The sequence below is a fragment of the Talpa occidentalis genome, unplaced genomic scaffold, assembly GCF_014898055.3.
Source record: "Talpa occidentalis isolate TD23 unplaced genomic scaffold, MPIMG_talOcc4v2.1, whole genome shotgun sequence".
NCBI lineage: Eukaryota > Metazoa > Chordata > Mammalia > Eulipotyphla > Talpidae > Talpa > Talpa occidentalis.
In genome coordinates this window covers 117,665,256-117,677,260 of record NW_026555331.1, presented here as the reverse complement: position 1 = coordinate 117,677,260, position 12,005 = coordinate 117,665,256, and the positions used below count along the sequence as shown (strand labels likewise).

The 12,005-nt window shown below is 34.9% G+C and overlaps 1 protein-coding gene across 2 annotated transcripts in view; it reads left to right on the top strand.

Moving 5' to 3' along the window:
* The window catches only part of GNAI1 (G protein subunit alpha i1), a 67,929-nt gene extending 57,348 nt beyond the window's left edge, over positions 1 to 10,581 (top strand). For both annotated transcript variants that reach the window (XM_037510914.2, XM_054692499.1), the window contains exons 6-8: positions 3,778 to 3,907; positions 4,935 to 5,088; positions 9,846 to 10,581. In XM_037510914.2, coding sequence (XP_037366811.1) covers positions 3,778 to 3,907; positions 4,935 to 5,088; positions 9,846 to 10,036 — 475 coding nt within the window. In that variant the 3' untranslated portion in view covers positions 10,037 to 10,581. The remainder of the gene's footprint in view (positions 1 to 3,777; positions 3,908 to 4,934; positions 5,089 to 9,845) is intronic.
* The last annotated feature ends 1,424 nt before the right edge of the window (positions 10,582 to 12,005 follow it).

Here is a 12,005-nt window from a genome sequence, read left to right as displayed (position 1 = left end):
TGTGTCATAATAATGGGTTTGATTTTATACAGTTTATCAGTGTCTTCATGTACTCCTTCCACAGATCAGTCAAATACAGGTCGAAAATTTGTACTACCCAGTTAGGCCAACAGCGGTTGCATCTGTATTGGCAATGCTCAAACCTTTTTCTTTTCTTTGTTCCCTAAAATATTACAGTATAACAGCTGTTTACGTGACATTTATGTTGTATTTAGTATGATAAGTAACCTGGCAATGACAAAGAATATGAAAGAATGTGTAGAGTAGTGGCAACTGCAATCCCATCTTATGTATATTATTCAGATTTGCTGAATATTGGTATTTACTTGATATTGAAATAACATTGAGAAACCTAGGCTAAAAGTGAAAGACATGGTCTGAAAATGAGTTATATACACAGTTATAGTCTGAAGTGCCACATGATTGTCTTACCATTAGCCACCAGTTACAGATTGTATCTATGGTGTCCCGGAACCAGTGCTCCTCAGATACCAAGGGACGTGTCATCAATTAGTTTGTCATCACTCTTGGTCACGGTGATGATGTTGGATAACAGTACAGCTCAGGATCTGCACCATCCCCTTCCACTCCTAGCACTTAAAAAAAAAAAAAAAAAAAACCATCTAAGAAAACTCATTCACTTCCTAGTATGTAGTCAAAAATGTGATTCAAAAGTCATCTTTCATATGAAGGGGAAGGTATACTTTTGTCCTGTTTTTGGTTATTTATTAAAAAAGAGGAATTCAGAACTTGAACATAATTCTAATGTGTATGTGAAACTATGAATACTTTTTTATCTGACTTTTCTAGGAAATGAAAGCAGCAATAAGATTAGTGATTCTTCTAGTTACAATCTAGTTACAAGATTAGTTACAATCTTCATCTATTTCTAAGTGATAATAATAAACTGCTTAACCCTGTGCCATAATTTGTGTTTCAGGTTCTTAGTCATTTTTGTTCCTTGACCTTGACTTATGATTTAAACCAGTGATTCTCAAAATACAGTTCCTATATCAGTAGCATCAACATAATCTACTGATAATTCCTGATGCACACACTAAAGTTTAAGATTATGTCCCAAATATGAAAGACCTTCATTTGTTTGTAAAATAGTTTTCTGTAAATTACTAATTATCAAGTTAAAACTCATTTAATATTCCTACAGCATAATTGGTAGATTTAAATCTTTAACATAGGAATGCCAGTCTATTATTACTTGAAAGTATTTTAAAATACCAGTAGACACAGCTTATTCATTCACTTATTCAAATATTTATAAGCGCTTGTGTATGTTCCCTGTAGGAGATGTAAAGGGACCAAAATAGACAAAGTTCTTTCATTTTCCCGTTGCTGGGAGAGGAAATACTTAATATTTAGGGGTGTATAAAGTTCCTGGGGATGGTAAAAAACATGTGACTACAAATGAGTGACTTAACACAGCATATATTTCCTTCCTCATAGTTGTGGTGCTTGCTGGCAGTTGTTGAGTATTAGTTGACTTAACAGATGCATCACTCCAGCCTTTGGCCTACATTACATGCCCACCCTCTGTGTGTGTCTGATTTCTCTTGGCCTGATAGTTTGTTCCTCATTGTCTCTGTTGCTTGAATTTAACTATAGTAACAAGGAGAAGACATACTTTGCACACTTTGCTTAGAAATTTCCTCAGCTAAATATCCAAGTTCATTGCTTAAAAGTTCTACCTTACATCTTCTGCTGGAACAAGCTTTATGCCTCTTTAAAACAAGGACTGTAGGGCCTCCCTGGTGGCACAGCGGTTGAGCGCTGGGTTGCGAAGCTGCCCGCAGCCTCTGCAGTGCTGGTTCGATCCCCGGCTGCTCCCCGGCCACCGGAGGAGGGTCCCACATGGCGCGCAGACCCCTCCTGCCGCCGGCTGCTCCCTTCAGCAGTGTACTTCAGTCTGCCTGTTCTGCTCCCCGCTCTGGCTCTGGTGAATTCTCTCACCCTCCGTTCTTCTGACTGTACCCAGTGCTTGTATAAATACATAAATAAATCTTAAAAAATAATTAAAAAAAAATGGACTGTATTTCTTCTAGTATTCAATAACATGGTCTCCATTTCCATCTGAGACTTCCTCAAAGGCATCTCCAACATGTGTGTCATCAAGCATTGTGTTCACTATACACACATTGACACAGATGGAAGTGAAGAACATGGCAGGAAAGATTCTAGTTAGTCTCACCAAAATCACCTGTAACATTCCTACTTCTAACTAATCATCTTTCAAGGTAATGCTGGCTTTTCCTGTCAAGAACCTTAAGATTATTCCAATCTTAACCTATTACCCAATTTGAAAGCCACTTCTACCTTTTTAGGTATTTCTTATACCACCCCACTCTTGATACTCAAATCTGTGTATCAATTATGATGATTAATGAGATCAGCCTACATTAACAAGAATAACCTATATAGAAAGTCAACTAATTATAGGTATTAAAATTAACTCAGCTACCTTCATAGCAGTACCTAGGTTAGTGTTTGATTAAATAACTGAATGATGACCTAACAAAATCAACACACAAAACCAGCAGAGAGGGAAAATATGGGAGGTGAGATGGGGTGAGTTTGGTGGTTATTTTATATCAAGTGACCAGGGAACATGTGACATTTGATCAGAGACATTTCTAAAATATCTTTTTGGCCAAGTTATTTTCAAATTATGTTCATAGGCAATGGGTAATTTTTTTTTATTTGGTTTTTATTACCAGCTGTTCTTTTTTTATTCTGACTTATTATAGTAGAATCATTTTCTTATATAGCATACTTAAGTTTAATGAACAATTTACTAGCTAAACCAATAGAATGAAGGTCCTTTAAATGGTATCAGTAACAATAGTAATTGATGCACTCATTTATAGACCAATTCTATTCTGCGGAGGAAATTCTTTTTGCCTCAAAATTAAATAGGGACTATTTTAATTAGTGCACCAACCTGATAAATGGGGCTTTTAAAACTGTTCCAGTTTGCGTAGTGTTTCCATTATATAAGTGGTTATCTCTAGGTTGCATAACATAATCTATATGAAATTCAGCATTTGCTTAATTTAATAAGCTCTTGTAAGAAAAAGTAAAGACCACTATCTTTTACATGGTGTTGCTGCCCTGCCTGCCTCTATATTGTGTAAGATTTTTCACTTTAAATTTTAAGAAGGTTAAGAAGGGCCTTCAATTTATTTCTTAATTTACTTTTTTGCCTATATCATGGTTTTACTTTTTAATTTAGGCAATCTGTTTGTCCTATCTGAATTTGACTTGCTTGCTCATCTTTTTCTTACCTGGATGCTTTCTCCTTTGTGCCAGATATCTGCTTCTTGCCTCTAAGAGAAAATATTCTGTAGTGTAAACAGGGGCCATGTCCTCTGCTTCTAATGTTCCATGATTGCCAAATTGAACATGCTTTCTATTATCTCTGCCTTCCCAGCTGTTTCAAGTGACTTCAGTGTTTACACACAGTATAGTCCATTTATATTTAATGTTCTGTTCTAAGTGTCCTCATATGTTAATAAGTGTCTTGCTTCTTGAGGATGTTTTTGTTTTGTCTTGAGATAAAGTCTCCATTCAAACTGTTTAAAAACCTGTAGACATTTTCCTATTATGAAAACCAGTTTGTGACATTGTTTTACTCACATGAACTCTTTTTGTCCTTTCTTCCCACCCACATATCCCCTGTTACTTGGACATTTTTTATCTATATTAAATAACATGAATTTTTGAAGATTTAATGTGATGTCAAATTCATTATTTTTCCTCTTACAGAATGTTTGATGTGGGAGGGCAGAGATCTGAGCGGAAAAAATGGATTCACTGCTTTGAAGGAGTGACCGCTATCATCTTCTGTGTGGCACTGAGTGACTATGACCTGGTTCTAGCTGAAGATGAAGAAATGGCAAGTAGAACCACTTTTTAACAGTTTGAGCATGAAAATGTTAAGAGCTGGAGATGTTGCCAAGATTTTTCTCAGAAAATTTATTGTGAAAAATTCTGAGAAAAATGCTTGAGAAATTCTTGCTAATGCCTAAATTGAAAGTTCAGGCTCTTTCCTCTAACTTTTGTTTTTGCACACTAAAAGAGAGGAAAACTAAAGAAGCACAGATGAATCCTTAGAAAAAGGGAAAGACTAAGAATTATTTCCCCCACCCCCAGCCCTATGTGCTTGTCTACACATTTTCTGGCTAAATACTGAATGCAAATGAAGGTAGTTCCATAATAGTCCATGGCTCATTTTTAACTTACATCTGCCAGCTCAGTAATCCTTAGTCCATGTTATACTTTGCTACTGCCAAGTAATTTTCAGATGTGTTTCACTGTACCATTAGTCTGGGGGAAAGTTCATTTTAAATTTACTTTAGTACAGATTGGGGGGGGAAGGTAGAAATGTTGGTTTTATTATTTTATAATCACGTATAGAAGTTCTAGTGCAGGAGGTTCAATGAGCCATCATGCATTTATTTGGGTACTGTAAAATATACTAGTGCTCTTTTTGAAACCACAGGTATTGGGAAGATCAGAAACAGAATTGGAGGTTTTCTTACCTAACTTACCATTGTATTTAAGGTGTTGGGCTAATTGTGTTTCAACATGTTCAGTTAATTTATTAATCTTAAGAACCTCTATCTTTTAATGGAAACTTCTTTGATTGACTCTCTAATAAAGAGGTCTTTTCAAATACTTGCCCTTGGCTGGATTCTATGGAAGCTGTGACAGGCAGTGGGCACTCAGCCAGTATTGGTTGAATGCAAAAAGTAATGCGTGATTAGACACCTAAAAATGTACTTTGCCCTTAGATGGCAGAAATGTATTCTTGTGGTATGTCATCTATTTTTAAGCTGACTAAGCTGTATTTTTTTTTAGCAATAGTATTTCTCAAAATCCTTGACATGAGTGATAAACCAGTATATTCTTTTCTACTACAGAACCGAATGCATGAAAGCATGAAGTTGTTCGACAGCATATGTAACAACAAATGGTTTACAGATACATCTATTATACTTTTTCTAAACAAGAAGGATCTCTTTGAAGAAAAAATTAAAAAGAGCCCCCTTACTATATGCTATCCAGAATATGCAGGTATTTTTCTTTCTGTAGATAATTTGTCAAGTTATATATTTCTAAGTGAAAGCTCCCTAAAGCAATACACAAGCTATTGATGTAAATTTCTTGGCTTAATCTTACCTTTAAAGGAAATTATTTATCAAACTGCATTCAAGTACAAGTAGTTCCTTGAGTTGTGGATAAGATGGAAAATAGCAGCCATTTTATGAAAAAGCTCTTAGATAATTTTCTGTGATGTCTCCAGGTTTTCATAAATTTAAAATATTGATTTGTTCATCTAGTTAACAGTTTTTACGACATGTATTATGTGATGCACAATGAGTAAGATTTATCTTTGGTCTTTGTCTACTCTGAGACAAGCGTACTCTTTAATAAATAGTAATAGTGCAACATGCTACCACAAAGGAACACAAACAGTAAAAACAATAATTGTAAGGGAGAAAAATGAAGAAATTGGTGAGCCTATTAACTCCTCAGTTAACTGTTAAGAAAGTCAGGGAAGGTTAATGGTACTTTAATTTTACTACTGTGGAAAAGGCTGAGTATGAGGAAAGGTGACTTTAGGTACAATCCTGGCTTTTCCATAATTAGCTCTTCTATCTTAAAGCAAGGCAGTTAATCTACCCGTCTCAGTATCCTATCTGTAAAATAAGGAGTTAGGGTAAAGCACAGACTACGTATATTAGTTCATTGGATCACTTCCCTAGGCTACTATTGAAAGTAGGTACAGGTCTATGGCATTACCACTGTGAATGCCCCCAGTCTCAATCTAAGTGGTACAGGGACACAGATACTTATGGTCCCCTACCCTCCTTGTACATAGTCATCAACTTAGCTGTCATCTGTTTTATATATTGGATTTCTCAGTAAGATTATTTTTAATAGTGTTCCCTTCATTAAGGTTTAGAGTTTGACCTGTACATCTAAATATTCTGAGAAATTTGACTAATTTAGCTAATTGATGAGTTAGTAAACCTCACTCCATCCTTTGTTTTAAAAAAAGCTCAAGAATTTGTTTCATTATAAACAAAATTTTAGTTTCATATTAAGTGAATTATATAGTTTTTACTGCCTTTTCATAGAAGTATTGAACAAAATTAAAACAAATATGACATCAGTATGCTATAGCCCATTCTCACAGGTGAGAACACTGGGGTTTAATGAAACAACAAAGAGTTCAAATCCAGACCCAAGTTTGTTGTACTACAATATCCACACATTAAGAACTAGACTACATTTCATTAAATTCTCATTGGAACCAAAGGGACAGGACTTTTTGATAAATATAATCACAATAGTCATTATTGCAGCCCTGTTCATATTGTGCAGCATTACACAGTTGACCCATAAATGAGTTTGAAGTACATGGGCTCACTTACGTGTGGATTTTTTTTCAGTAAATATACGGCAGAATACGTTGGAGATTGCAGCAATTTGAAAACTGCAGATGTCATCTATACTTTCCTTTATTCAGGACAGTTCTATCACATTAGAGAAAATCATTTACCCTTCCCCCCACCCATATACCTTAAGACTTAAAATCATAAGACTTAAAATTGTTTGTTCATTTATGTACCTTATGGCTCTTGGGGTTCAATAATTAACTAGCTACCCAGAATATATGCAGCAGATTGAGCTCTGCGCTCAATGCAAGTTATTCACCCATGTTTTTAATTTAGAAATTGCTCTAGTCTCTGTGAGACAAGATAGTGTTTATTATATAATGCAGAACTCTAACCTTACTATAATTATTTTTTTTAATTTGATATGTAAAAATATATGGTTTTACTTATGAGTGACTTTAGAAGTATTAAAGTCCCAGAAACTTAAAACCTACGAAGACAGAATGATGAATAACTACTGGTAAATGTGATCGGACCACTTAATAGTAACGCGATCAGATCAGTACCAAAACCATCCAAGAAACTAAGTCCAGGATCTTATAGCTTCACTAATAAATTCTCTCAAACTTTTCCCAAAGATTAAAGAGAGAACTCTTTTCCAAAACCAGATAAGTTTGCCACATGAAAATCACAGGCTGGGGGCTCCTTGGTGGTGCAGGGGTTAGTCTCAGCACTATCAAGCTATTTCCACTCACTGCAGCCTGAGTTAGATCCCCAGCCAGGGAGCTGACCCACATGGCACAAAGACCTCTCCTGTCCTGCCCACTGCTCTCCCCAGCAGTATATTTCAGTAGATCCACCTGTTCTGCTCCCCACCCTGTCTCTGATAAATCCTCTCACCTCTGGCCTAGACCCCAGTTCTTGTGTGCATAAATAAATTACATAAATCTTTAAAAAAAAAAAAGAAAGAAAATTACAGGCCAATATCCTTGAAGAACAAAGGTGCAAAAATTTTCAACAAAATCATAGCAAACCATGTCCAGTACATTAAAAGGATGATGCTGGTCTCTGAAAAACTTGCTTCCAAGATGACTAAGAAAAGAAGGATTAATCGTCGTGCCAAAAAGGGCGATGGGCATGTTCAGCCTCTTTGATGCACAACTTGCGGCTGTGTGTATGTTCAAGGACAGGGCAGTTATGAAGCTCATGGTTGGAAATGTAGTGGAGGCCACAGATGTCAGGGACATAGCTGAAGCAAGCGTCTTCGACACCTATGTGCTTCCCAAGCTGTAACTGAAACTACATTACTGTATGAGTTGTGCCATTCACAGCACGGTAAGTAGTCAGGAATCGTCCTTGTGAAGCTAGAAGGATAGAACACACTCCCACCCTGATTGAAACCTGCAGGTGCTGCCCTGTGACCTTCAAAGCCCTTGTAAAGGATTTCAGTCCTTGAAACTAAGTCCTTAAAGACTGAAGAAAAACTACTCTGAGGAAAAAAATAATGGAAATTTTACTTAAAAAAATAAATCATACACAATGATCAAATGGAATTTATTCCAGCATCTACAAATTAGTGTGATATACCACGGCAACAAAATGAAGTATAAAAATCACATGATTATCTCAATAGATGCAGGAAAAGCATTTGACTAAATTCACCATCCACTGATGATATAAACTGTCATTACAACATAATCAAGGCCATGTATGACACGTCTATAAGCTAATAGCATACTCAGTGGTTAAAAGCTCAATTATTCCCTTCCATATCAGGAATAACAAACATAAGGATGCCCACATTAACACTTTCATTCAACATAATATTGGAAGTCCTAGCCAAAGCAGTTAGACCAAAAAAAAAAAAAAAAAAAAAAGGAAAGGTGTCTAAATTGGGAGGGAAGAAGTAAAGCTGACACTATTGGAGATGGTGTATTACCATTTAGAAACACCCAAAAGCTTCACCAAAAAAACCCTTTAGAACTTAGTAAATAAAGTTAAGTTGAAAGGTACAAAATCAGTACAGAGAGTTCTGTTGCTTCTAGATACTAATAACACATTCTCAGAAAGAAATTAAGAAAAATAGTCCCATTTACAGTTGCATCAGAAATACTAAATATCTAGGAATAAATTCAACTAGAAGGTGAAAGAGCTCGACAGTGGGAACTATATAAAACATTCAAGAATGAATTTGAAGACAGAAATGGAAAAATCTTCCTTTCTCATGAATTAGAAAAAATATTGTTAAAGTGTCCATACTGCTCAAAGCCATCCACAGGATCAAGATAATCCCTATCAAAATTTCAGTGGCATTTTTCAGAGAAATAGAAAAAAAATCCTAAAACTTATATGGAACTATAGCTAGCTATAGCAATCTTGAGAAAAAAGAGCAAAGCTGGAGGCTTTACTTTGTACACCTTGATTTAAAAAGCATAGTATCAAATCATATGGTATTTGCATACAACAGACACTTAGGTTAATGGAACAGAGTAGAACCCAGAAATATACATATATGGTGAATTTATGAGAAAGGAACCAAGAAAGGAATCAGTTCAATAAATAGTGGTGGCAGAACTGAATAGTCCTCCACAAGACAATGACACTGAACCCTGATCTTATACCATACACAAGAACTCATTCAAAATGGAGTAAGACTTGAATGTAAGATCTGACACTATAAAACTCCTAGAGGAAAATATGGACAGTAAGCTCCTTGGCAGTGGTTTTGTGATTTGACACTAAAAGAAATACAAGCATATCCAAGTAAGAGGGAATACATTAAATTAAAAAGTCTCTGCACAGCAAAGGAAACCAACAATACAAAGGCAACCCACCAAATGGGAGAAAGTGTAAACCATGTATCTGGTAAGGGATTAATGTCAAATATGAAAACTCAAATTCAGTTGAAAAAATGGGGGAATCTGGCATTTGAAGATTAAGAGAGGGAAAAAGATGATGGGGAGGGGTGTTAAGTGCTACATTCACTAAAAAAATAATTAGGTGTTTTTCATTTAGAAAAAATAATTTAGGGCCTCCCTGGTGGCGCAGGGGTTAGTGTCAACGCTATCAAGCTACTGCCAGCCCTGCGGCCTGAGTTCCATCCCCAGCCAGAGAGCTAACCTACACGGGGCAGCAGACCTCTCCTGTCTTGCCCGCTGCTCCCCTCAGCAGTGTATTTCAGTAGATCTGCCTGTTCTGCTTCCCTCTGTTTCTGGTGAATCCTCTCACCGCTGCACCTCTAGCCTACACACCCCAGTTCTTGTATGAATAAAAATAAATTTAAAAAAAGAAGAGTTTAGTTATAGAAGAGAAAATATAAGTGCACACATTTTATATTTTATGTTATGAAATTGACTTCAGTATTTTAAGGTCACTTTTGCTTAGCTATATACTCTTCATCTTATGTTTCTTTCCTTTCCCCAATCTCAGGATCAAACACATATGAAGAGGCAGCTGCATATATTCAGTGTCAATTTGAAGACCTCAATAAACGAAAGGACACAAAGGAAATATACACCCACTTCACATGTGCCACAGATACTAAGAATGTGCAGTTTGTTTTTGATGCTGTAACAGATGTCATCATAAAAAATAATCTAAAAGATTGTGGCCTCTTCTAAGTGTTGCAGTTAACAGTAACAATGCATTTCAAACCAAAAGAGTACTTCTATGTGGATCTCTTTAGACTAGAGTCTTGCAGCAACACAGAATGTAATATATGGCAAATGCATCTGGGACCTGACCAAAGTTGTTCAGTTTGTTTTTTTTTTTTTTAACTGAAAGTAGCAAAATTACCTTTCTTACATGTGAAAGGTGATCTGCAATATGAAACTAAGGACAGTGTTAAAGCTGGGCTCTAGTATATTGATGATTTCTGCATAATTGTAAATATGCAAATGTATGTATACACGTGTTTGTAACTTTAGTTTCCGCATTACTTTTAGGTTTTAAGAGTGACACCTTAGGATTCTAGCGTTAAGACTGAAAATAACAGAAAAGTGAAGTACTTTGTACTAAATGACAGACTATTATGTTTGCCAGTTTTAAACAGCTTTATTTATGTTCATGTCCTGTAAATTTTTAAGTACAGTAATTACTACTAGGCAAAGTTACAGCCCTTATCTTGATTATATGTATACTTGTAATCATAAAAATGTTATTTGTACAAACATTGCACAGACTATTTTAATAACATGATTTGTTCTTTAAATTTAATGTGTTTTATTGAAATGTTCTTAAAGAAGATGAATATACTTGCCTTTGGATCAGTTATTTAAACATTGTATGCATTTTATTTTCTCTTAAGATTGCATGCTGATCTCATTCTATACTAGATTTGGTTTGAAAAACTAAAATTTCAGATTTTTGAGGATATACTCTGTTATTATAGACTTAATTTTTATTCAGTTGGTTTGTTTTCACTTTGAATTTTAATATTTGAATGGTATTCATACATTGCCTTAAAGGCAATGCCAGATTACTTTTTATACACTTTAAATAACTACATTTTTATTTATAACTAAGTTTAGGTGGATATTGAGAGCATTTTGTGGATTAAAAAATATGTCAGCATAATGAATTTTGAGACATTCATTTGTGTATTTCCTTTGGGAATTCCCTTGTACCTAGTATACATGATAGCTCCTTGTTTGGAAAATGACAAGAAAGATCTTTGCTTACTCTGCTGCTGATATAAATGCAAGCTTTAAATTCATAAATGTCACTATGTTACAAATTTAATGAACACACTATTAAATTTACTTTTTCCCTTATTCAGCTGTCCTCCACTTGCTTGAATATGTTGCTATTTCTGGGAATCAAATGGACAATTACACTTAGAAAATGATTAATAGTATTTAAATAAAGTCAGTGATTGTATGTGCAAATAAGTGTTGCATATCAGCTAGTGTTGAACTTGGATTGTCTGTTTTCTTTTTATTATTCAGTGTGTTTCTGTAATCTCATTTCAGCAAAATGAATAGCACTGCTCACTCTACTTCCTCTTATATTTTAACTCATCCTGAAAAATTTAATCTTTCAATAAGCTTCACTGTTAAGTAGTTTCTCTTTAGTTATGTATTCTATCATTTTGTTGAAGTATAATTGTTGAAGTATGTGTGTGTAGGTAACCACAATCTGCATCTGTTTTGTTTAGGGGATTTTTCCTTCTTTGTAATGTAAAGAAATTCAAATTATTAAGAGTCCTGAAATGCGTTAGATTCTTTATGTGCCTTTCATGAGAGAGATGTTTTCATTAATTTTACCGATGGAAGACGTAATATCCATATTGTGAAGCTATGTATGAAATTCTGTTATATGCTGAATAAATTTGAATCATGAGAAATAGTTTAAAAAGCCACAAAGAAGCACATATTGGTGAACATCATTGATGAATTCCTGAACTTTTTTCTGTGTTCTTGTGTTGCTAAAAATCCTAATAAATTTAAATTTTTAAAATTTTATAAACCTGTTGGCTAAACATGTTTTACATTAAGATCAAAGTATCACTCTATATTATGTGTGTTTCTTTATGCTCTCTTTTTGTGATTTTATCTCCAGAAGTTTTTCTTCCCATTTTTCTCAGGAGAT